This window comes from Magnolia sinica, chromosome 2, assembly GCF_029962835.1.
Source record: "Magnolia sinica isolate HGM2019 chromosome 2, MsV1, whole genome shotgun sequence".
NCBI lineage: Eukaryota > Viridiplantae > Streptophyta > Magnoliopsida > Magnoliales > Magnoliaceae > Magnolia > Magnolia sinica.
Window position 1 is genome coordinate 31,411,794 of NC_080574.1, and position 24,123 is coordinate 31,435,916.

The following is a 24,123-nucleotide window of genomic DNA, read 5'->3' on the forward strand; positions in this document are numbered from 1 at the left end:
CGCGCGCCATGAGGTCGACACTTCCCATGAGGTCGAGCTGTGTGGGCCCCACTGTGATGTGTTTCAGTCATCAACGCCATCAGTCAGACGCACCATTCAATGGTAGGCTACGGCTTAAAAATCAGGTCAATCCATGACTTAGGTGGGCCACACCACATACAAAGATGACAGGGGTGACTCATCCAGTAAACTCGGATTTGGTACTGGCCAATTCAATTCGATACCAAACCCTTGATTCGACGAGTTGGGATGATACTCCCCAACTTAGGATGAGTCGCAACTCAACTTGGGACCAAGCGAGTCAGAAAACCATTATCAAAGTTACCTCATGTGTCTATGGAAACTGAAAAAAACAAGAGAAGAAATGCAGCTGGGGCCATCTCAAAAACAACCAAAATCTCAGTCGATATATCAGGAGTCCTAAGCTCAGACATGCCTACATATTTCCTCCAATGTATGTGTGCTAGGCGCCCAACAAAAGCTAAAATCGCAAAACTTTCTCAAACAAGCTAAAATAAGTACTTGCAGACATTTGAAAACCAACATCTCCCTGGAAACTGGAAACTGGAAAGCGGAAGAATAGCATCATTTCTCTCTGGATACTTTTAAAAGTGGCGTTCCTATCTCTCTTCTATTTCTTCTCTTCCTTCTCGGCTTCAGCAGCCTTCTTCAGCCTTACTCCCACGTGACGCTCATTTGTCCGTTCCAGGCGAAGCTTCTGATATGCATTGAATGACATCATTGCCTCGGTCACCTTCACAAACTCAACTGTTGGCTTCTCAAGAGTGATGGGCATGTATGGACCCTGGACCTGGGTAGCTGAGGCCAGCTCCTCTGCACTAGAATCTCCATTCTGCACATTAAAATAAAAAAATAAAAAAATAAATTAATTTTTTTTTTAAAAAAGGAAACACACACCATTCTTTTTAGTCCATTCTGAGGCAATTGGATGATTATGATCATGTAAATGATGTGTGCCCATGGTTCCCACAGCTCAACATTCATGGCCTGAAAAAGAAAACTAGTTTTTTTTTTTAAGGTGACACTACCATGGATTGAACCGTGGATCACTCACACACTACGCTGACTCCACCAGCTCATCCAACAAGCGGGAGACAAAACTAGCTAATTTTGCAACTGCAATTTCGAAAAAAAAAAGTCTTGGACCCTCCAAATACAAGGGGACTGCATTCCATGATCAGTATGGTAATAGTCTGTAGCCCTGACAGAGGATGGTCCACGATCTGATAGTCCCACAGATTGGATAATCCATGAATGGGATCATCCACGGGAATGGACCCAACCATCTAACAACTAAAATTTTGAGCTGACCCACAGGCTACTGAATTGGTCTTCATCTTCTAATAATGAGCAAAACAACTGACACGTAAAATGAGAGCACGTGTAACACCTTCTGAATTCATGCAGCATGTGGCTTTTGCACCACCCTGACATTGATGCTAATTTTGACAGGTACCAGCCAGTGAAGTAGTGAAACAAATTAACACAAATGCCCTCAGACAGGATGCTCTAGACGAGACTAGTGCCAGAGATCTGGGCGACAGCACATGTCAGAGATCCCAGACGTTCATCAGGTAGGGTATACTGAACATGCTATGGACCAGTTTGCTAATCACATAGGTCCAACTTGCATGAGAAGTTGAGGGGGGAAAAAGGTCAACAGACTTAATTCATAATACATGTTTGGCGGCTCAAAGAGTGCTACCCTGATTTTTGGTATTTGGCATGTTCACTTCACTGTGAACATTATCTGATGAGTGGCCCAGATCTTTGACACATGCACCTCTCATTCAGATCTCTGACACATGTTTGCCCCTCACATGAGGGGCCCCTCGTTGAATCACTACCCAATTACAAACCCAAGTTCCAAAGCCCTTCCTTTCTCACTTTCAGTTTTATGCAGAAGGGAAAAAACATCTTTTCTGAAAGTTGGTCAACAGCATTGCCTTTTCCATCACAAAAAAAAAAAAAAAAGGACCTATTAAAAGGGAGGGGATTATTTACTGACCAAAAAAAAAGGGAAAAGGGAGGGAGTTCTTTATATATATATATATATTGTGTTAAACAATTTCTCCTCCTGAGCCAACATCAGCAAAAATCAAGGTATGACTATTCATCCATCAGGCTCTATCACAGATGAACAGTGACCTAAAAACAACGACATTCAGATGATCTTAGGCCAACAGTCTACATCAATTGACTAAAGACCTCCAACAGAACAGTTAGAATTATTCCACTGGTTTAGTTTTGCACTATAATGCAGCCACAGTTGATCTGTCGATGAAGGGACTGAATATCATGTGTATTTGTATTGCCACATGATTAGAGTAGCGAGAAGAAAAAAGAAGTGTTTTAACATGGCACCCTAGGAATTAGTATGGATGGTATTTGATATATGAGATAGTTCGAGGGCATGGGTGTCACAAACAGCATCAATTTTATTCAGTTTGTGCACCAACATAGTGTTTGTCATTTTGTCAACCAAAACTACAAGCTTTACAAATCAAAACTCACATTTTATTCAGCTCCAAAAAACAAAGGCAATAACATGGTTTCTTGGGTTTAGCTTACCTTGAATTTGCCAGGTCGCCTTGGGAAAATAACCAGCTTGGCCTTATATTCTTTCAATCTTTGAACATTGGCTTGAAGCCCTTCCAATGATCGATTCTTACGACGGTGATCAACAGCAATGCCTATTGTCATGGCCAACTTCTTTGGAATGCCAGCAGCCTGCAAGCACAGACAAGGAGATGGAGATAAACAGAGATTATCACAGCCATCAAGCTGAAAAGAAAAGGGAATCATTCAGCTGAATGAATGTTTTATACACATAAGAGTGTGTCAGTGTGTGTTGAAGAATAATGTTATAAATTTTATTTCATGCTCGAATTAAAAGAAAGGAACTATCCAGCTGCATAAAATTAAACAATTTGAGCAAAATAATCTTGAGGCAACTAATTTACATTTTTTATGTTACTCTAAGCATTGTAAGAAAATATTTGAAATATAATGAATGGCACCCCCCAAAAAAACTGGTCAAATTTACAGAATTTTCTCATTTTCAGAGAGTAACAGTAAAATAATTGAAAAATTTTACGTTAAGAAAAGAAAATAGCACAAATATATATATATATATATATAGAGAGAGAGAGAGAGAGAGAGAGAGAGAGAGAGAGAGAGAGAGAGAGGATGTATTGTATGATCTGATACATATCAACCAGTACCATCATTTTTTTAAAGGAAAAAAAAAACATCATTTATTGTTTGATACACAATGTGCCATCTGATATGAACTCACCCAGTAATTTTTGCTGCACATCATATGGTTCAATACAGAAATTCTTTGGTAAAGTGGTGGGAAGGATGGAGTAGAAATTATCTGGGAAGAAAGGTTGGCTTATTATTTAGGGGTAGAAAATGTTTGATCAAAGCTGCTATTGCTAATATGCTGATGTACTTACCGTCATTATTCACTGTTCAGCCGGCCATCACTCAAAGTCCAGAAGGGATTCGAAGGGACTTTCTATTGCAAGGAGCAGAGAACAAAAACAAGTTCATTTGGTTAGTGGGGAATAGGATTGTAAACCAAAGGAGCTTGACAGCCTTGGGTTAGAAGTCCCAAATTAATGAATTTCACTCTTTTTTGGGTAAGTGGCAAGGAGGCTTAGGAAGGAGGAAGGTAGTGTGTGGGCAGCTGGGCTTAAGTTGGAGATTGTTTAGGAAGGAAACATCTTTCAACCCAAGTGATGGTACTTGAATCACTTTTCGTTTGACCCATGATGTGGAATATGCTTCTACACTCTACATTTCCTAAAATATTCACAGTTGTGATCAAGGAAGATGTTCTTACCTCCCATTATGCCTCGATGGCCCTGTTTGGATACAATGCAAACATTTTGCATGGGCAAGACATTTGCATTTGCTTGGGAAGCAGCAGATGCAAAGGCAAAGCGTTTGCATTTGCTTTCCCCTCAATAGGGGAGTATAACCTTTTTTTCCCTCAAAAAGTCAAATGGAGGTAAAAGAGTTTGCATCTAATGTGTGGTTTTGAATGGCAATTTTGGAGGGAAAAAAGGTTTCCCTTTGTGGTTGCAATCCAAAGGGTTTCAAATGCAAAGAAAATGCATTTTGCACGACTTTTCTGACAAGACAGTTGCATTTGCTTGGGAAGCCGTGGGATGCCAAGGCAAAGTGTTTGCATTTGCTTCCTCCTCGTCAACAAGGGAGCAGAACCTTCTTCTTTTTTTTTTTTCAAAAAGACAAATGGAGATAAAAGAGGTTGCCTCTAATGTGGGGTTTTTAATGGCAATTTTGGACAGAAAAAAGGTTTCCCTTTTGTGGTTGCAATCCAAACAGTTCAAATGCAAGAAAATGCATTTTACATGACTTTTCTATAGCAAACAAACAGGCACAGAGGGTTTGTTTTCCCTAGCGTTGATGTCAATTTACTTCCTGCTTATACATTTTTTGTTTTCCCTTGCATTCTCCGAGTTTACCTTCAATCCAAATAGGACCCAAGGTGGATGATTGTGTTGGACCCCTCGGTTTCACATGAATTTCGCTGACAATGATAGCGCTGATGTTCTTCAACTCATGCTTCTTTTGCAAGACAAAGGTGTATTGTTGATGGACCAGGACAAATGGGTGCAGAGACAACAAGCTCGTACCAAGGGTTTTTTTTTTGGTGGCAAGTCATTTTATGAGTCTATTGCTTCTCCTCCTCACCCCATTCACCATGCCTGGAGTTATGGGGACCCCTTGTGTTTTTGGGTTTGCTTGGCTCATTAGCAAAAATGAGGTCAGGGGGGCCGGGAGGCAAGAGAGCAGTCCTCTCCCCCACCAATCGCGTGTATGAGACCCTCCAATAAAACCCAAAATCTCCTCCAAATTACACCCCTTGAACTGAGGAACCCCCAAAGCTGATAGAATCACCCTCCCTCCAGCACTGAGGAAGGTCATCTCATTATTATTTTAATATCTCACAATTAATTCACTTAGCATAGGGCTTAACATAAATTCTTAAAATTATATTTTATTTTAAAAAAAAAAAAGGAATAACAACATTTGGAGCAATTCAATTAGAGAACTGAAACTTTGTACTAGTAGTAGAAATCAGGAAAATAGAGAATGGCAAAGGAACATGGCACAGTCCCAGATTTCAAACCTTGAGCTCCTCTAGAGAGAAACCTCTGCCTTTCCTGGTCTTCATGTTGTATTTAAGAGTTTGGCAGTGCACGATGGGACGAATAAGTCCTTCTGTTGGCTTGGGGAAATTTTTCACAGCTTTCTTCTGCCGAGCTGCACAGTTTGTTAAATGATCATATGTTTCAAGGTGTCTTTGCTCTACACACTCATCCGACCTGAATAGTAGAAAAACCCAAGAAAAAAATAAAAAAGCTTCAAATGAAGCATGTAAATTTAAGAGAGAGCCACAGCGGGTGAATTCCTTACCAATACGACGCCTTGTCTTCCTTGCAGGTTGATTGAACCATGTCCTAACATAGTTCTGCCAGTGTTTCTTGAAATGCCCATTAGGAATGACATTGTTATGCTTCACCATACTTCACCTGAAGACAAGCAAACTATGAATTGGAATCGGCACAATCCACAGAACTCAGGGAAGAGGGACAAGAATCCAAATTTCTCAAACCCACCCAAAGGAAACCATTCATAGTTAGTTCCTAAAATATGATTCCTGGAAACATTTTATCCAACTACTAATTTTGAAGCTGAATAGCCCCATACCGTCTCCACATGTAGCATGCTTGCCACCACATCTGGGTGGCGGCCCCCACCACCACCATATGCAAAAGCAAGCTCGTCCACTCATCAGGCAATGTGAAAGATTGGATGGTTAAAGAACCAGCCAACAAACTGCATTTAATGCACATGTGACCCACAAATGCAAACCGGACTAATTTTCCAAATTTCCATCATCATGGTATGGCCCGCTTTATACATAACTCAGATGCCGCACATACTTGGCAAGTTCAAATGTGCCGATCAGATCATCTGGAGGGGTAATTGTGTTGCTAGAAAACCTCATTTAGTTGTGCTAAAAGGATGAAAGATTTTAGGGTTCCAAAAAAGCTGAATACTATTAATACAGTTCCTTCATCCTTGCAAGTATGGCCCCTAAACATACAACTACTGTACAGATGTCATGAGATTTCCTCCATTCGTCTCATACAAGTGCAACCAATCCGAATAGTGGACCATCATGATTTACGGGTCGGGCCACATCCACTGTGGTCCAACTTGATGAACGTAGCGGATCTCACACAGATTGCTGCATCAGCACGTGCAGCACATCCTGATTTCAGACTGCTATGAGATCAGGAACATCTATGTAAAACAATACTACCAACAGAGTCTTATTTCGAATTTTTTTCCATCCATGTGACTTACTTCCAAATACACCTCTGAGGACGATAACGTCACCATTCACCTTGTGCATATGGCTGATCAACATGAGTCATGCATACAGCATCTAAGCCGTTGAAAAGGTGGCCCCACTATGGAGATCATCTAGCACTACAAGCAGGCGGATCACAACTTATTAAGGTAGACCACACGTTTGAAAAATGATAAACAGCCAACACTATATAAATGATTGTCGACGAAGATCCGTGTGGCCCACCTAATCTTCGTTCAAGGTGGGGAGAACCTTTTGGACAGCCCAGATTCCGTCCCACGCGACACGTATTTCATGGTCCATTGAGGTGTATTTGAAACGCTCTTCTTTGCAATTTGCTCAAAACAAAATCCAATCCTAATGGCATCAAATCTACCAAACGACGAATTAAAATTTAAAAAAAAAACCTAGCGAAAATGATTTCCACGGAGATTCAAAGCAGCATACGAATTCCAAAACATCAAAACAAGATCTCTCCTTCCAGAAACAAAACCCTAAGATGGAATCCAATTCCTGAAAAAATGAAGACTGAATTCAAAGAATGAAAAGAAAATTAGAGATTTTTTTTTTTTTTTTGGGGGGGGTGAATAAAGTACCTTGTGTTTTTTGGAGAAGGAATGGAAAGGAGAAAGGATCTCGACGCCGCCCAACAGAGAGAACGGGTTTGTGCTCTTATGAGCGGACTCCTATGTCAGTTTTACGGAAGCGAACTGCGTACTGAGTAAATTCCGTGGGTCCAAAGTGATTTGTGTATTTTATCCGCTCCGTCCATCCATTTTACCAGATAATTTTTGTTCCTAAGCCTAAAAATGAAGTATATCCAAATGTAAAGTGGACCACACCACAGGAAACAGTGAGAATTGAACATTAACCGTTGAAAATTTCTTAGGGGTCACAGAACTGTTGGATCAAGCTTGTATTTGCTTTTTTTTTTTCCCTCCGTCTATCTCTTTGTGATCCTACGAACGGTTTGGATGAGAAATAAACATCATTGAGGACCCTATAAAGGTTTCAACGGTGGAGATCATTATCCCAACTGTTTTGTATGGTATGGTCCCCTTGATCTTTTGGTATGCTTATATCTTCGGCTCAACCACTAAAATTGGATGGACAGCATGGATAAATCACATACATTCACGGTGGGCCCAACACAGTTTAGTCAGTACGATGAGAGCCTACTGATTAACTCAGTAAGCAATCCGATTTCCAGTTTTACGCCGATTACGGAGCGAGTAACTCACTACGCTAGCGTACTTAGTAAGCTATGTGAGGTCCAACATGATTTATGTAATTTATCCGCTCTGTCCATTCATTTTATCAGATAATTATAGGCTTGAGCTCAAAAAAAAAAGTGGCTACACACCACAGAAAATAATTGAATTGAATGTCTACTGTTGAAAAATTCTTGGGGGCCACAGAAGTTTTGAATCAAGGTAATGCTTTTTTTTTTTTTTTACGATCTTATGAACAAGTTGGATGACAAATAAACATCACTGTGGGGCTGGAAAGGTTTCAATGGTGGAAATCATTATCCCCACCGTTTCCAGTGATATGATCCACTTGATCTTTTGATATGCTTCAATTTTGGGCTCAACCCGTTAAATCAAATGGAAAAATGGATGGACGGAGTGGATAGAACACATACATTCGAGGTGGGCCCAAATGAGTTTACTCAGTCCGAGAAGAGCATACTGAGTAACTCAGTACGCAATCCGATTTCGCTTTTTAAAAAATGGTTGTGACGCTTCAAATGCACACGTGGCAGAGTATGAGGCAATCCGGACGGTTAAAATCGATGATCCAATCATAAACGAAAATATCAATGAGAAGATACCATTTATTGGTTTTTCTGGATTTTCTTTATCAGTATGCTTTTAGAGATATACCAATCGGCTGACGTTTTGGATGGTCCGGGTAGCTGTAAGTCAGCATCAAATGAGTCACCCCCATTTTTTAAAATGCTACAAAACTAACAGAGAAATCCCGGATGAAATCAAAAGTCGGGGTCATAGGCTCGGACATTGCGCATTGCACGTGTGTTTACATGGAATTCGTGTTTAATATCAGAGCTATTCATCATGTGCCAATCAATCTGAGAACGCCCTGGCCCAGTCCACACATCATGTGGTTAAGCTTGTTTGTGCAATGGACGGTTAGATAGAGAGCAATGGTCGGTATTTAACTTATAACTTTGCTAGGCGCGCTGCGTGTGCAACAAAGCTCATGTACACACCACACGTGTGCCAGCTTGGTACATGACTGGGAGATCTAATCCATCCATGACGTTGGTCCGACCTTGCATATGTTTTCCCCAAAATAAATATAGTCTATCAGAATGTGGGCCTAATATTGGATACAGGTTATCAGGTGGAAAACTTCCCAAGTTTTTCAGTGGCTAACATCTGTTTTGCTGACTGTGGCCCACCTAACGAGTCGATCAGCCTGATTCTTAGGCTAGGGTTCTGATGGATGGATTTGATTCGAACCTATTCTACCATGGTGGCACATGTGTGGTTACCAATACAAGCGTGTCAGCTCGAACCTATTCTAGACTGTGGCCCACTTCACCACCCCCTCTAGGGAATCGATACCACATCTGGGTCTTGGTGTAACTTTCCAAAGTTTACCAATACACGCGTGGCAGCTCGGATGCGGTGCCCTCCAATGTAGCAAGCTTCCGGGGATGCAGATTTCCTCTCAGAGCCTTTTGCATAAGTTCCTGCGCTAGGATGCTAGGTGGGGGCCACCGTAATGTTTGTGAGAAATTTAATCCGTCCATCCATTTTGCTAGATCATGTCATGCTATGTGACCAAAACTTAAGCGGATTCAAAACCGAAGTGAGCCGGGAAATGTGGGGAACAAGTGTCTTACTGTTGAAACTTTCCTGATCAGTCCTAATCTTGATCACCTTTGATTAAATGGTTTAAATATCAGTCCTAATAGATCTCAAAGGCTAAGGGTTTGTTACGCACCATATACTTGAGGGGATTTCAAATCCTCTAGTATGTTTGGCACATAAAGTAAATTGAGCTTTCAAATCTATGGGGTTTCAAATCCCCTTAAAGAGGGGTTTGAAATCCAGGATGAATGCTTGAATCACATGATCTAAAATCCTTTCAAGAGTTACATATGTAACATGTGTATCACTAACCTATTAATATATTGGACACATGGCCCACTAATGATATCCCAAAACAATCAAAATTATCAATCGCATCACTATAATTACTTTAATATGATGATCTCTGTCATCCAAACATTGTTTATGTCAAACAACGGTTAAAAATCATTGGTCAGTCACTCAGACGTGATATTGTGCTTGTTGCCCATCCGATACTTAGAATTTCATCATTTTCGAGTAAAGTATATATTTCAATGGGCTTATTACAAAAATTGTGTCAAACATTACATACTTACACTAATTATGGACATTAAAGTTGATTTAGTTATTAAAATTAAATTCCCTTTACATACACTATACACCTTACTTTTGAATTATAAGGTATTTTGAACCCAAGATGCCAAACACAATAAGAGAATTTCAAATCCAAAAGGTTCCAAATCAGCACTCCCAAACAAGCCCTAAGAACTTCTCTCCTATATTGTAAATTTAAACAGCCAAACAACAAATCTAGAAACCCTCAGTGAGGTTTTCCTTCCAAAATTCATGATTCCAAATGCAGTGAAACCAAACGCCTATATAAAATCATTTACCACTGATATTGTAAGATTGCAATCTTCTCTCTCTCTACTCATAAAGATCAGAGCGAAGGCGTGGACTGAGTAAGACTTCCACCGCTGTTGATTTGGGGTTGCCAACGGTTAAGCTCTCAATATCCATAGCTGCATCCGAAGGGCGAGCTGGTTCGAAGCCATGAAGCACGCGTGCAAGTGTCAAATGCATGACTTGCATTGCAAAGGAAACTCCCGAGCAAGATCGTCTACCAGACCCAAATGGAATGTATTCAAATTGCTGGCCTCTAACGTCTACGTTCACATGGCTAGTGAGAAACCGCTCCGGTCGAAACACCAAAGGGTCCGGCCACACACGTGGGTCCCGATGCACCTTCCAAGAATTCACCAGCACCCGCGTACCGGCCGGGACATGGAAGCCTCCGAGCTGGCAATCTTCCATGGCCTCGTGCAATGGTAAGAATGTACTCACAGGGCTTAACCGTAGCGTTTCTTTGAGGATAGCTTGGAGGTATACTAGGTTCCTGATGTCCGACTCGTCCACATGTCTGTCCTTGCCAACGTGGATGTCCAGCTCATCTTGGGCCTTTTTTAACACGTGTGGATTGTTGAGTATGAAGGAGAGGGCTACTGCTAAGTTGACTGCTGAGGTGTCTGTCCCACCTATGATGAGTGACTACAAATAGAAGTTATATTAGTAGAATGAAACGCAAAAACCATCCCAATTGATTTGATCAAATTACAATTGACAAAAAACCCAATCTCTTTTTTTTTTTGGCCTTGTTCGCAAAAATCTGATTCAACAAAAAGGTGGGCCATCCCATGATATTGGAACCTCTAAATTCACAAATTAGTTTTGGAATATTATAATTTATTCTTTCATATCCTGATGAGGCAAATCAGATGAATGGATTGGATGGCATAAAAACAGTACATTTGGCCTTACACAAGGCTAATTGTGGGGTCTCATTCCAACTGTTTCCCATGGTGTGACCTATCTGAGTGTTGGGTCATCGTAATTTTTGGGTTTTATGATGAAAATGAGGCAATATACCCGATTGACGGAGTGGATTTTAACAGAGTAAAGTAGATGTGGCTTATCATCGTCCAAACGCCATCCATTAGATGATGGTGCATGGTTAGCTAACGATGTCAGAAATTTGCGGTCGGTGGCAATTTGGACCACTGTTTGGCTAGTGACGCTGCCAGTAGCCAGGTGGCTAGTGGTAGGTGGTATGTGGGCCCACCATGATCTATGTGTTTTATCCACACCGTACATCCATTTTTTGCACGTAATTTTAATAATTTATTCCATAAATGAGGCAGATCAAAATCTCAGGTCGACCACACCATGGGAAAATAGTATTGATTGAACATCTACCATTAAAAACCTCCTAGGGCCCACTGTAATGTTTATTTGACATCCAACCTGTAGATTAGGTCATACAGGCCTGAACGAAGGCAAAAAACAAATATCAGCTTGATCCATTACTTTCGTAGCCCCAAGAAGTTTTTAACGGTGAGAGTTCAATCAACACTGCGTGGCTCACTTGAGATTTTGATCTACCTCAGTTTTGGGTTCATATCATAAAATTATCTGGAAAAATGGATGGACCGCATGGATGAGACACATACATCGTGTTGGGGTCCACAGAGCACTGACCACTAGCCATTGGCTAGTGGCAGGGGAGTACCCAATCCGCTTCGGATTGATTGAAACTTTCCACCTAATACTCTCTGACTTTTCTGCAGTGACCAAAATGCACATTTTGAACAGTCATTTGTGGCCGTTGATTGTCCTAAATGGCCATCTGGGCACCCTTCCCTAACAAAAACTTAAAAAGTCACATACCAAGGTAGTTGCCTTGATGGTGGTATCAGGATCGTAGGAAGAGAATTCATCATCATCGATGATCGACAACATCACGTCCATGAAATCCTGATCACTGTGGGCCCCATCAGACAATCTCTTCCGACGGTGCTCCTCCAGATACACTGAGATGATCGAATCCAGCTCCTCAGCAACTCTCTTCATCCCTCTCTTGTGGCCCTTCCAATCCATCCACTCAGTGAAAGGAAGCAAATCCGATGCAATGAACATCAAGATATATTGCAAGAACCGATCGATCACATTCCGGAACCGTCTCGACTCACCATCCGCACCGTCCGTGCCGAATCGCTTCCCGACCACCATCGTCACAACCACATCAAACGTCAGGTCTCCAAACCAGTTCCTCATCCCAACCAAAACCGGTCCCCCATCATTCTTCGCCCATAGACCATACAACATTTTTACATGTGCGTCGATCTCTCTGTCCTGAATATGCTTGAGCGCATCCAGCCGTGCATTTGATAGAAGGTGGACCGTGGTAATCTTGCGCATGCTACGCCAGTAGGGTCCATAAGGAGCCATGCCGAACATGGAATTGTCATAACACATGTACTTCCCAGCTGCGGTATTTGGACGGGTGGCGAGAACCTTGTCGTTGGTAGTAAAGCACTCTTTCACAACCTCCCAACTGCTCACTACAAGTGTTGGGTGGATGCCGAGCCGGAGCATGAAGATGGGCCCGTACTTATCGGCCATAGCCGCGGCCGTTTGATGGAATGGCTGTGGCCCACCTAACAAACGAAGGTGTCCGATCACAGGCCAGGCGGATGGCGGCTCAGGTGGCTCTATTCTCCTAGTCTTCTTACTCTTGCTCCTTGCAATACATAGCTTGTATGAAAATAGCAAGGCAAACAGTGCAAGGAGTGCTTGGAGAAGCATAGCTGGGTTGGTTTTTGAGGTCTATGAGATTTCTAGATGGGTTCTTGTGTATATATAGATCATCTTAAGAATGCTAGGTGTATCGCCGAGATTTTGAAAATATCGAGTTTATGTCACAAGGAATATAAATATCTGAGGATTTTAGAATATTACATTTTTATTACAATATTAATTTCATAGGACGCGGATTGCCTACTGACAGCCTTAGCAACGAGGTGGCTACTTACATTGCTCCACGGGCCCACCATAATGTGTGTTCTATACATGTCATCCATTCATTTTTCATGATCATTATAAAGCATGAGTTCAAAAATAAGGGTGATCGATCCAAATTTGGAGTAGACCAGATCACAAAAAGAAAATAGTGACAATTGAATAGTCGTAATGGTTACCCGGGCTCATTGTAATGGTTATTTGATTATGCCATGCACACCTGAAAAAGCTCATGCAATAAAGTAGTATGAAAAAATGTATAGATGGTATGGATAGGACACATAGATGATGGCGGGGCTCACAGAGCAGGAAGCAGGTTGGGTGATGTACCACACACCAGCTATATACATATAGTGGGTGTATTGACCATAGCAAGTTTTGTGAGTCCCATCATAAGGTATGTATTATATCCAAACCGATCATTCATTTGGCGAGCTCATCCTAAGGCTTGAACAGAAATATAAGACAGATCTAAGGATCAAGTGAACCACACAGGAAAAACCAGTGGGGATTGAATGTTTACCATTGAAACCCTTTTTAGGGTCACATAAGTTTCAGATCAATATGAAATTTGTTTTTCCTCTTCATCCATGTATTTGCGACCTTAATAATAGATTGGATGGAAAATAAATGTTATGGCGGGCTTTACAAATTTTTTAACAGTGAAAATTATTATCCTCGCTGTTATTTTTGGTGTGGTCCATTTGAGATTTGGATATGATTTCATTGTTTTTGTAATGCTCTAAAACAGTATCGAAAAATGGATGAACAGTATGGATATAATAAATACATAGGCCATGTAACTTTGATATCGTTTGAACTGTTTGTACAGCAAGTGTACGTCCACAATTGTCTTCGCATGGCACGTATCTCTATAGGTGTGGTACACCAACCAATGGAAACGGATTGGCTACTCCCCGTGACACCAGCCCCGGAGCTGGTGGTCGGTGCTCTGTGGGCCCACCATGATGTATGTGTTTCATCCATTCCGTCATCTATTTTTGCTAGATCAATTTATGCATAATACCCAAAAATGAGGTATATACCAGTCTCAAGTGGAACACATTACAGGAAACTGTGTTGAATGAACTTCGACCGTTAAAAACTTTTTGAGAGCCATAAAAGTATTGGATCAAGTTGATCTTCGTTTTCTCCCTTCATCTGGGTCTTTATGACCTAATCAACGGATTGGATGTCAAATAAACAGTACAGAGGGCCTTAGGAGGATTTAAATGATGGATATCCAATCACTATTGTTTTCCTGTGGTGTGATCCACTTGAGATTTATATCCCTCTCATTTTTGAGATAAAAACATAAAATGATATTTTAAAATGGATGAACTGAATAGATGAAACGTATACATTATGATAGGGCCCACAGAGCACCGACCACCAGCTCCGGGGCTGGTGTCAGGGGGAGTAGCCAATCCGTTTCCCCAACCAATACGCTTCCCCTGGATGCGGATTGGCTAGTGTACTACACATCAGCTATAGCTGGTGTAGGTACGTGTCCTAAGAAGACGAAGCTGCAGAGACGAGCACTAACGCGTCTTCCAAACCCAAGTTGTGCGAACAGCTCAAAGGAGATCAAAGTTACATGCCCTGCAGCCATGTATTTATTATATTTACACTGTTTATCTATTTTAAATAATTATTTTAGAGCGTTATTTAAAAAATGAATCATGTTCAAAGATTATTTGGACAACATCACAAATAGTAACAGAAATAATGATTTTCACTATTAAACCATTCATAGAGCCCAGAATAACATTTGTTTTCCATCCAATCTATTCATAAGGTCACAAAGGCTGGAAGGAAGAGAAAAAACAAATTTTATATTGATTCAAAACTCCAGTAACTCTAAAAAGAGTTTCAACTGTGGACGTTCAATCCCCCACTTCTTGTTGCAGTGTGGTCCACTTGATAATTAGATATGTCTTATTTTTCATGCCAAGCCTCAAGATCAGCTCGCCAAATGGATTGGTGATTTGGATATAACACATACCTCGTGAACCACGTGATCAGACCCATGGATCTCGATGACGTAGATACAGCAGCTATGCAGCTGGTGTGAGGTACACCAGAAAATCCGCTTCTGCTTCCCCGTGGCAGTGTCAGTAGCGGAAAACGGATTGGCTACTCTCCCTGCCATCAGCCAATGGCCAGTAGTCTGTACTTTGTGGGCCCCACCATCATGTATGTGTTTCATCAATACCGTTCATTTATTTTTTTAGATCATTTTATAGTATTACACAAAAAATGAGGTATATCTCAACTCAAGTGTACCACATTATAAGAAATAATGTTGAATGAACGTCCACTATTAAAAACTTTTTGGGGCCCGTAAAAGTATTGGATCAAGCTGATCTTTGTTTTTTTTCCTTAATCTGGGTCTTTATAACCTAATCAACATATTGGATGTCAAATAAACAGTACAGTGGGCCTTAGTAGGATTTAAATGATGGATATCCAATTAGTATTGTTTTCCTGTGGTGTGGTCCACGTGAGATTTATATCCATCTCATTTTTGGGATAACGCAGTAAAATCATCTTTAAAAATGGATGAATAGAATGGATGAAAAACATACATCATGGTGGGGTCCACAGATCACCGACCACCAGCCCCATGGGAGTAGCCAATCCGTTCCCGTCAGTAGCTACCTCGTTGGTTACGCTGTCGGTTTGCAAATGCACGTCAACCCCAATGTAAAGAAATTTGTTCATTGCGTGACTGTTTATTTATTTATTGAATAATTTATAATAAAATATTTTTAATAAGATTTTTCCCAAAATATATTAAGGAAAACCTCAAATCTTAAATTTCTCCCGAGAAATTGCCGAGAAGGAGATTTGTCAATATGATATAGACATTTTAAAGAATGCTATGTGTGTTCTGCCGCTTGAGATGGACGGACGGATTAGGCATGTGCCGATGTGGCAGACATGTGCTAGATCTGGTACATTCATCAAGTCTGATCCACAATGAACATGCCCTGATCAGAAAATCAAGATGGTGCGATGGTTGGGCTGTCAACATGTGTACGTTTAACATGCTATCTTAACCGCCCTTTTTTTTTTGTACATATTTTTGCTCAAACAATCTCGGAATGGCCTGATTTTTGGGTTATAGAATTTATACGGTGGGACTCACTTGATTAACGGATTGGATCTCAATAACAAATTCAACGTTTCCGTACGTGAGAGGCGAGGTCAGTAAAAGTGTACTCGCTCGAGTTCACATGGGCTGTCATGTAAGTTCGAAGTGGCAGACGTAGGTCCTGACGCCCGCCGAAGCGGATGATTGACACACCTACCGGGCGCGGATGAGATACTTCGTGATGTATGGATGGTGTGGATGAAAGTCATACGTCATGGTGACTCCACAGTGGCCCTCAGGTCCTCCGCCTTTCCCGCGAACAGGCGGGGTAGTACCAAATCAGCGCCCCCACCTAGCTGGCTGGTGGGAAACGGATTGGCCCCTCCCCTTCCTCCAGCCAATGGCTGATGGTTGGTACTACGTGAGCCCCACCATGATGTACGTGTTTCATCAATCCCTCCTATCTATTTTTCTAAATTATTTTATAGTACAAGGCCAGAAACTAGTTATATCCCAATCTTAAGTGGACCACATTACAGGAAACAGTGTTGAATGAACGTCAATCGTTAAAAACTTTTTAGGGCCATGAAAGTTTTGGATCAATCTGATATTTGTTTTTTTACTTCATATGAGTCTTATGACCTAATAAATAGATTGAATGTCAAATAAACAGCAATGTGCCTTAGGAGGATTTTAATGGCATATATTCAATCACTATTGTTTTCCTGTAGTACGGTCCACCTGAGATTTATATACCTCTCATTTTTTTTTCTCAAGTCTTAAATTAATATGTAAAAATGAATGAAATATATACATCATGGATGAGCCCACGGAGCACTGACCACCAACCACCAGCCACATGGCTAGTAGCAGGGGGAGTAGCCAATCCCTTCTTTGGCTTGTGTGGGTACGTGTCGTGGGATGATGGGAAGCAGAATGGAAATGGATTGGCTACTCCTCCGCCATCGTCCTTGTGGCTGGTGGTCAGTGTTCCGTGGGCCTCACCATGATGTATGTGTTTCATCCATTCTGTTCATCTAATTTTAAAGATCATTTTAGGTCTTGATCCCAAAAATTAGAGGTATATAAATCTCAGGTGGTTCACACCACATGAAAACAATAGTGATTAGATATCCACCATTAAAATCCTCCCAAGGCCCACTGTAATGTTTATTTGATATCCAATCCATTGATTAGGTCATACAGGCCCAAATGAAGGTTAAAAAACAAAAATCAACTTGATCCAAAACTTTTATGGCCCCAAAATGTTTTTAATGGTTGACACTCATTCAACAATGTTTCTTGTAACATGATCCACTTGAGATTGAGATATACCTCATTTTTAGTATCATACTATAAAATGATCTATAAAAATAAATGGATAACATGGATGAAACACGTACATTATGGTGGGGCCCAGAGACCACCAGCCATTGGCTGGTATTAGGAGGAGTAGCCCATCCGTTCCCAAGCAGGTTCGCTGGTGCACCTCACACTGGCTATATATCTGCTGTAGGTACGGGTCCTGTGAAGATGGGCACTGACGCTCCTCCATCTCGAAGTTGTACAAATGGTTCAAAGGAGATTAAAGTTACATGGGCCGAATAGTGATGTATTTATTATATCTACACCCTTCATCTATTTTTAGATATCATTTTAGAGCATTATTCAAAAATGAATCATATCTAAAGATCAACTAAACCACACCACAAACAAAAGCGGAGATCATGATTTTCACCATTAAAATATTCGTAGGGCCCACCATAACGTTTATTTTCCATCCAATTTGTTCATAAGGTCACAAAGACCTGAATGAAGAGGAAAAATAAATTTCATATTGATTCAAAACTTTTGTGATCCCAAAAAAGGTTTCAATGGTAGACGTTCAATCCCCCACTGCTTTTTTTAGTGTGGTCCACTTGATAGTTATATCTTTCTTATTTTTCATCTCAAGCCTTAAGACTAGCTCGGCAAATGGATGAATGGTTTAGATATAACACATACCTCATGATTAGACCCACAAAACTTGCTGACAATAATAAAGCAGTTATATAGCTTGTGTGAGTTACACCAGCCGATCTGCTGCGGGGAAGGCGCGCTTACGCTCCTCGAGCTCCTGCTCTCTACTAGCTCTTGCTCTAGCCTTTGTCCGGTTCAAATGAGATCAAAGTTACGTGGCCTCGAACTGAGGCATTTATTATATTCATACGGTTCAGCCATTTGGAGAGATCATTTCATATCATCAGCCCAAAAATAAGTCGTATCAAAATCTCAAGTCGACCACGCTACAAATAGTAGTGGTACAATGATTCTCACCCGTGAAACATCCATAGGGCTTATTATAACGTTTATTTTTCATCCAATCTATCCCTAAGGTCACATAGATATGGATAAGGTCACATAGATATGGATGAAGATGAAAAATAAATATCATTTTGATAAAAAAAACTTATGTGACTATTAGAAGGATTTCAATGGTAGACGCATTCGATCTCCCACTGATTTTTTCCGTATCGTCCAATACGATCTCTAAAAAAGTACAGACGGTTTGCATATAACAGATGCCTCGTGTTAAGACCCACAAAACTTGGTGACGTCAACACATTAGTGAGGTTGGTGGTGTGTGGTACATCAGCCAATCACTTCCAAAGCCGGCTCTGCGGCGAGATTCTTTTCATGTCTGATGTGTCTCGTTTTTTCTTTAATGGATAATGTGACCGTCCGGCCCGGCTTTGGACCGTTGGTTTTCGTTTTTTTTTTTTAATACCTATTTTGTTTTCAACCGATGGATCAGGGTCATTCACCTAGGAAATATGGATCAGGTGGGCCATGTCATCCGGGTCGGGCTCAGCCCCATTAATTTTTTAGCCGGGTTGGGCCATGGCCTTGTAGTGTTGGGTCAGTCCAAATTCGACCCACTGCCATCCCCATGTGTTTTATGCATTCACTTGTGATTGAGAACCTATCCATGATAGATCCATGGTCCCAGGATTGGATTATTCATCAGGTGGGCCACAATGGATGTTCTACAATAAGGAAAAATTGCTATTTTATGGGATACTTGAAGGGGCTCACCTTCCTGACGGATTGGATGTGTGCCCCACATCTCTACGGACCCCACACATTCTTGCAGAACAAGCTTGTTCTACAATGCTGTGGAAGAACCGGCCTCAATATCAAGTTGATGACTATTTATCAGTAGAAAGAGACATCTCCAAGCGAACATGAAAATAACCGCCGTACGGTGGGACCCACTACCTCCAACCTGTCTTTTGCGACCTGTTTGGTTCGATAATCAATCATAGTCATCATCGCACTTTGTCATCTTAGACTAGATCTGGTCGTTGGTTCCCAGTGCCTCAACGGACAGGGATGTAACATCTGTCTTTCCTGGGATAACAAGAGGTTGGGATCAACGGCGAATTTGTCCTGCCGATTACCAAATGTTCGGCTTACTCAGCCCGGGGATTCCATGTTTGTGAGACCATGCCTCGGAGATCCAGACCGTTGATTTGATAAGACCCGTGGATAAAGGATGCCCCATGAAATCTCCTTAATCGTAAGATCTGTTGGATAGTTGAACATTTTCTTTTTTACTGATCAGTGAGGTTCGAACGGTTGGAACCTTCGAAGCTGGAAAGTTTTCAAGGCATGGCCTATGCATGGTGAGGCCCATTTCAGATCAATGGTTTGGATCACAGAACATGGTCCCACGTGTAAAGAATCCTGTGCATCAACAATCTATAAAGTCCATGGTGGATAGCATTCCATACTGTGGTATGGCCTACCTAAGCTTTGGATGATCATGATTTTTGGGTTCAAACCCAAGGCAGTGACCTGTTGGACTGGGCAAATCTAATGAAAGTTCCACCCACTTAGCTTTCAGTTCGAACTGCTCGCGAGTTGACCTGACGCACATGGATCTATAATAATAGGACTGATTGTACAATTTATTTAAGGTTGTCAAGTGAGGATTAACTTAGGTACTGATCATAGGCAAGGCGTCCTTGACTGGTCACTTAGGGGAGTGAAGCTATGTATTTTTTATTTTTTTAGGATTTAGGATTTTAGGTTTAACATTTATATATCATTAACTACTTAGTTGGCCATTGAAAAAATTGGAGATGCATTTATAACTGATTATTTAGTCATTAGACATACAGCCACGTTGTTGTCATAAAATACATTACCTGGCCCCTTTTTAATAAATAGTGGTTAGGACTTTCTAAAGATATTTATCAAATGTAGATTCAGGTGGGTTTGATTTGAATCCATTCAGGCATGTGTCTAGCTTGCTTTGTGATGTAGAGCGGGTCGCGGACAATTTCATGGCCAAGATGGAACAGAAAAGGCACAGTCGACGACAGGAGTGATCCGGACCGTCGGACTTTAGATCGGGCATATCTCACAATTTGGAATGAGTTATCAAGTGTAAAATATATGATTTTGGGGTAGAACGTGCTACTTTAGCCAACCAACTCGGCTATGCTGGGTTATGCAAGCCGAATTTGCGAAATACCTCTGGATGGACGATCATTTCCCTGCTTTAATTTCGTTTTTACTATAAATAGTAAGTTTTAGTTTGATTTTAACTCTTCATCCGTTGGGCTTTAGGAGTTGCATCAAATATGAAAAGATCTTAAAATAATTAGGAGAACAGTTTGGTGAAGAAAAATAGGACACTTACTATTTTTGGCCGAAAACCTTGCGCACTAGTAGACATCACGACCATATATTAAGTTTACTATTTATAGTAAGTCATGGATTTTAGGAGTTTTAGTTATAGTTTGAATCTGATTTTTTTCTCATTGCTTGGAACCCCTATTTAAAGGGTTGTGAACTCGTTTTTATGGATTAATTAATCAATTTTGAATTTACTAGAATTTAAATATATTTTTTACTTTTTTTCCTCGTGGATTTGAGAAGTCTCTGTGAGGAGTCCAAAGAAGCTCCGTAGAATCAGAGTAGTTATCCTCATCACGTTCATCCCTGCGTCACTTTGGGATGAACCTTGAGGCCTGTGAGTTCAATCTCGGATCAAGGTATACACTTGATAAATAACCAAGGGGGCTCCATGTAAAGGTGGAAAATGGGCCTAGATTGACAGATTTTAGCTATCAATGGAAACTCTGGACCTTCAAATGAATAGGACTCGCCACAATGAAAGTTTGCCTTTGAGTACTGAATCCTAAGGGGTCGTTTGGCACCATGGATTTGGGGGAATTTCAAATCCCCTAACCGTTTGGCAGCATAAAGTAACTTTTCAAATGCATGGGGTTTCAAATAGCTCGAAAAGGGTTTGAAATCCACAGTAAGAGCTTCAATTACACGGAAAATCCTTTCAATAATTGCATGTGTAATATGTGTTTCACCGTACTATTATATTATTGGGTACATGGCCCACTAATGATATCCAAAAACAATTAGATTATCAATTGCATCACTATAATTACTTTAATATGATGATCAACACTGTCCAAACATTGTCTGTGTAAATCAATGGCTGAAAATTGTTGGTTAATCACTCGGACGCAATCTTATGCTTGTGGCCTATCCGAGACTTGGAGTTTCATCATTTTTAGGGAAAGCATATATTTCAAGGGGCTTATTACAACCATTGTATCAAACATTACAAGCGTCTCTAATTAAATATATTAAAGTTGATTTAGTAATTAAATTCAAACAGCTGTAAATACATCATGCATAGCTACTTTTGGATTAAAGTTGATTACTAATCCAAGGTGCACAATAGGAGGATTTGAAATCCAGGGGTTTCAAATCCGAGTGTTCCGAATCCAAGGGTTCCAAATCCACGCTCCCAAACAGGCCTGATTGTGTTTGGATTCCACCCATTTTTTTTACCAACATGCATATATGCGATATTTCGACGATCTGAGCCGTTCATCAAGCATGGAATCACCGAAAAACAATTACGCTTAAATTTCAAGCCTACTGGACTGCTGAATAGGCCATAATCCTATCATTGGTATGCTTCAGTCAGCAAGCTCCTGCTGGGAGAAAAAGGCGTTAAAACTCATTCTCAGTGGCACCCAAACACACTTAGGGACACCCACCCGGGCATTTTTTAGGCTCAGACACATCTATCAGACAATCTTAGTAGATGGGTCTTCCAATTGGACGGTTGAGATGGTTGATACTCTGAGTTTGGGATTATAGCTTATCCAGCTTATCCATGTGTTAAGTGGTATTAGACTTGTCTAATTTGTTTATGAAACACTTGACTTTCAGCCAATATACAAATAATAGTACTTTAATCCTTCCTAAAATACCCAACTGCAAAAGTCTATCTAGACATTTTGTTATTATTACAGAACATCTAGTAGTCCACGTGACCATACCAAATTTGTACTCCTTCAGGCCCCAACACTGTATATGGGGCCTGCCTTTGTGATCGGAACCATTCATATGGTGAAAATCTCCATGGATGGCCCACCATTAAAAAATTCTTAACAAATTGTGGCAATCTGATGAGGATTTTTGCGTGTAGAGAAAGAACCATTGATCTTTTAGTTTTAATTGTTTGTTTTCTAGAAACACCTGGACCCACTGGACCACCATCTAGTCCATGGGATTTTCCTGTACAATGGATTGATCTGTTCCAATCATAGAGTAGGGTCCACATGTATGGTCGAGGCGCTGAGACTAGAGGTGACCATCTGTCCTTTTCTTGTTATGGGACTTCCCATGATAAAATATCATACCATGAGGACTGCCGCTCACCTCATGTGGACCCAGCATTATATATATATATATATATATATATATATATATATATATATATATATATATATAATAATATATTATATATAATATTATATGCATTTTATATATATATATATATATATATATAGAGAGAGAGAGAGAGAGAGAGAGAGAGAGAGAGAGAGAGAGAGAGAGAGTGTGAGTGTGTGTGTTTTTGGGAAATGGTACTATGTGTTCTAACATCTACTCCATCAGCTAGATGGACCATTACATGGTGGGAGACAGGCTTAAAAATCAAGTCAGTCCAAGACTTGGGTGGTCCACACCACATACAACAGTTGAAAGGGGTTATCCTCCCATTAAAACATTCATAAGCATTTATTAGGTCCACTGAGATGTGATTCACAAATCCAGCCCATCCATTATGTGTGTCCCACTTGGATGATGGGTCAGGCCAAGTTTCAACCGCATACAAAACTCAAGTGGGCCCCACCAAGTGCTTTATATGTTTTAGGCATGTATTTACATGGTTTTAGATGGTATGGCCCACTTGAGTTTCCTATATGGATTATTTTTGGGATATCAAATAACCTAAAGGGGACCCATCAAATACACGGTGTTGATGTTCGATGCACATCACAGTGGGGCCCACATAGCTCGACCTCATGGAAGTTCCAATGAGGTGGACCGTTATGTGCATCTAACATCAACACCGTGCATTTGATGGGTCCTCTTTGTTATGGGATATCCCAAAAATAAGCCCGTATAGGAAACTTGGGTGGGCCATACCATCTAAAACCATGTGAAGACATGCCTAAAACATATGAAAGTACTCGGTGGGGCCCATCTGAGTTTTGAATGCGGCTGAAACTTGGTATGACCCCTCATCCTAGTGGGACACACACAATGGATGGGTTGGATTTGTGAACTACATCTTGGTGGGCCCAACAAATGATTATCAATATTTTAATGGGAAGATAACTCCTCTCAACTATTGTATGTGACGTGGCCCACCTAAGTCATGGATTGACATTATTTTTAAGCACGTGGGCCACCATGGAATGGTGCATCTTAATGATGGTGTTGATGCTCAACACAAATCAGGTGGGGCCCATACAGCTCGACCTCACTGGGAGTTCCCATGATGTCGACCTCATAGTACCATTTCCCATATATATATATATAAAAAC

The 24,123-nt window shown here is 40.8% G+C and overlaps 2 protein-coding genes across 2 annotated transcripts; both read right to left on the reverse strand.

Moving 5' to 3' along the window:
* Window positions 1-381: 381 nt before the first annotated feature.
* Window positions 382-23,151, reverse strand: LOC131236885 (large ribosomal subunit protein eL13z-like). The gene is made up of 5 exons (XM_058234403.1): window positions 23,141-23,151; window positions 5,473-5,590; window positions 5,186-5,319; window positions 2,593-2,751; window positions 382-853 (listed from the first exon to the last, which is right to left on the reverse strand). The coding sequence occupies exons 2-5, from the start codon at window positions 5,579-5,581 to the stop codon at window positions 632-634; spliced, it is 624 nt and encodes a 207-aa protein (XP_058090386.1). The 5' UTR covers window positions 5,582-5,590; window positions 23,141-23,151; the 3' UTR covers window positions 382-631.
* On the reverse strand, window positions 10,070-12,971 carry LOC131236884 (cytochrome P450 CYP82D47-like). Its single transcript, XM_058234402.1, has 2 exons — window positions 11,983-12,971; window positions 10,070-10,806 (listed from the first exon to the last, which is right to left on the reverse strand). Exons 1-2 carry the CDS (start codon window positions 12,898-12,900, stop codon window positions 10,186-10,188), a joined length of 1,539 nt encoding a protein of 512 aa, XP_058090385.1. The 5' UTR covers window positions 12,901-12,971; the 3' UTR covers window positions 10,070-10,185.
* Window positions 23,152-24,123: the final 972 nt, after the last annotated feature.

What these genes read in the sequence shown, in the direction of transcription:
- LOC131236884 (XM_058234402.1), bottom strand. Translation starts at nt 12,900, where the DNA reads ATGCTTCTCCAAGCACTCCTTGCACTGTTTGCCTTGCTATTTTCATAC. An exon ending in CCATCAAGGCAACTACCTTG is followed by an intron (nt 10,807 to 11,982) that starts GTATGTGACTTT and finishes TTCTATTTGTAG; the next exon opens with TCACTCATCATAGGTGGGAC.
- LOC131236885 (XM_058234403.1), bottom strand. Translation starts at nt 5,581, where the DNA reads ATGGTGAAGCATAACAATGTCATTCCTAATGGGCATTTCAAGAAACAC. An exon ending in GAAGACAAGGCGTCGTATTG is followed by an intron (nt 5,320 to 5,472) that starts GTAAGGAATTCA and finishes CAAACTGTGCAG; the next exon opens with CTCGGCAGAAGAAAGCTGTG. An exon ending in TCTCTCTAGAGGAGCTCAAG is followed by an intron (nt 2,752 to 5,185) that starts GTTTGAAATCTG and finishes CTGTGCTTGCAG; the next exon opens with GCTGCTGGCATTCCAAAGAA.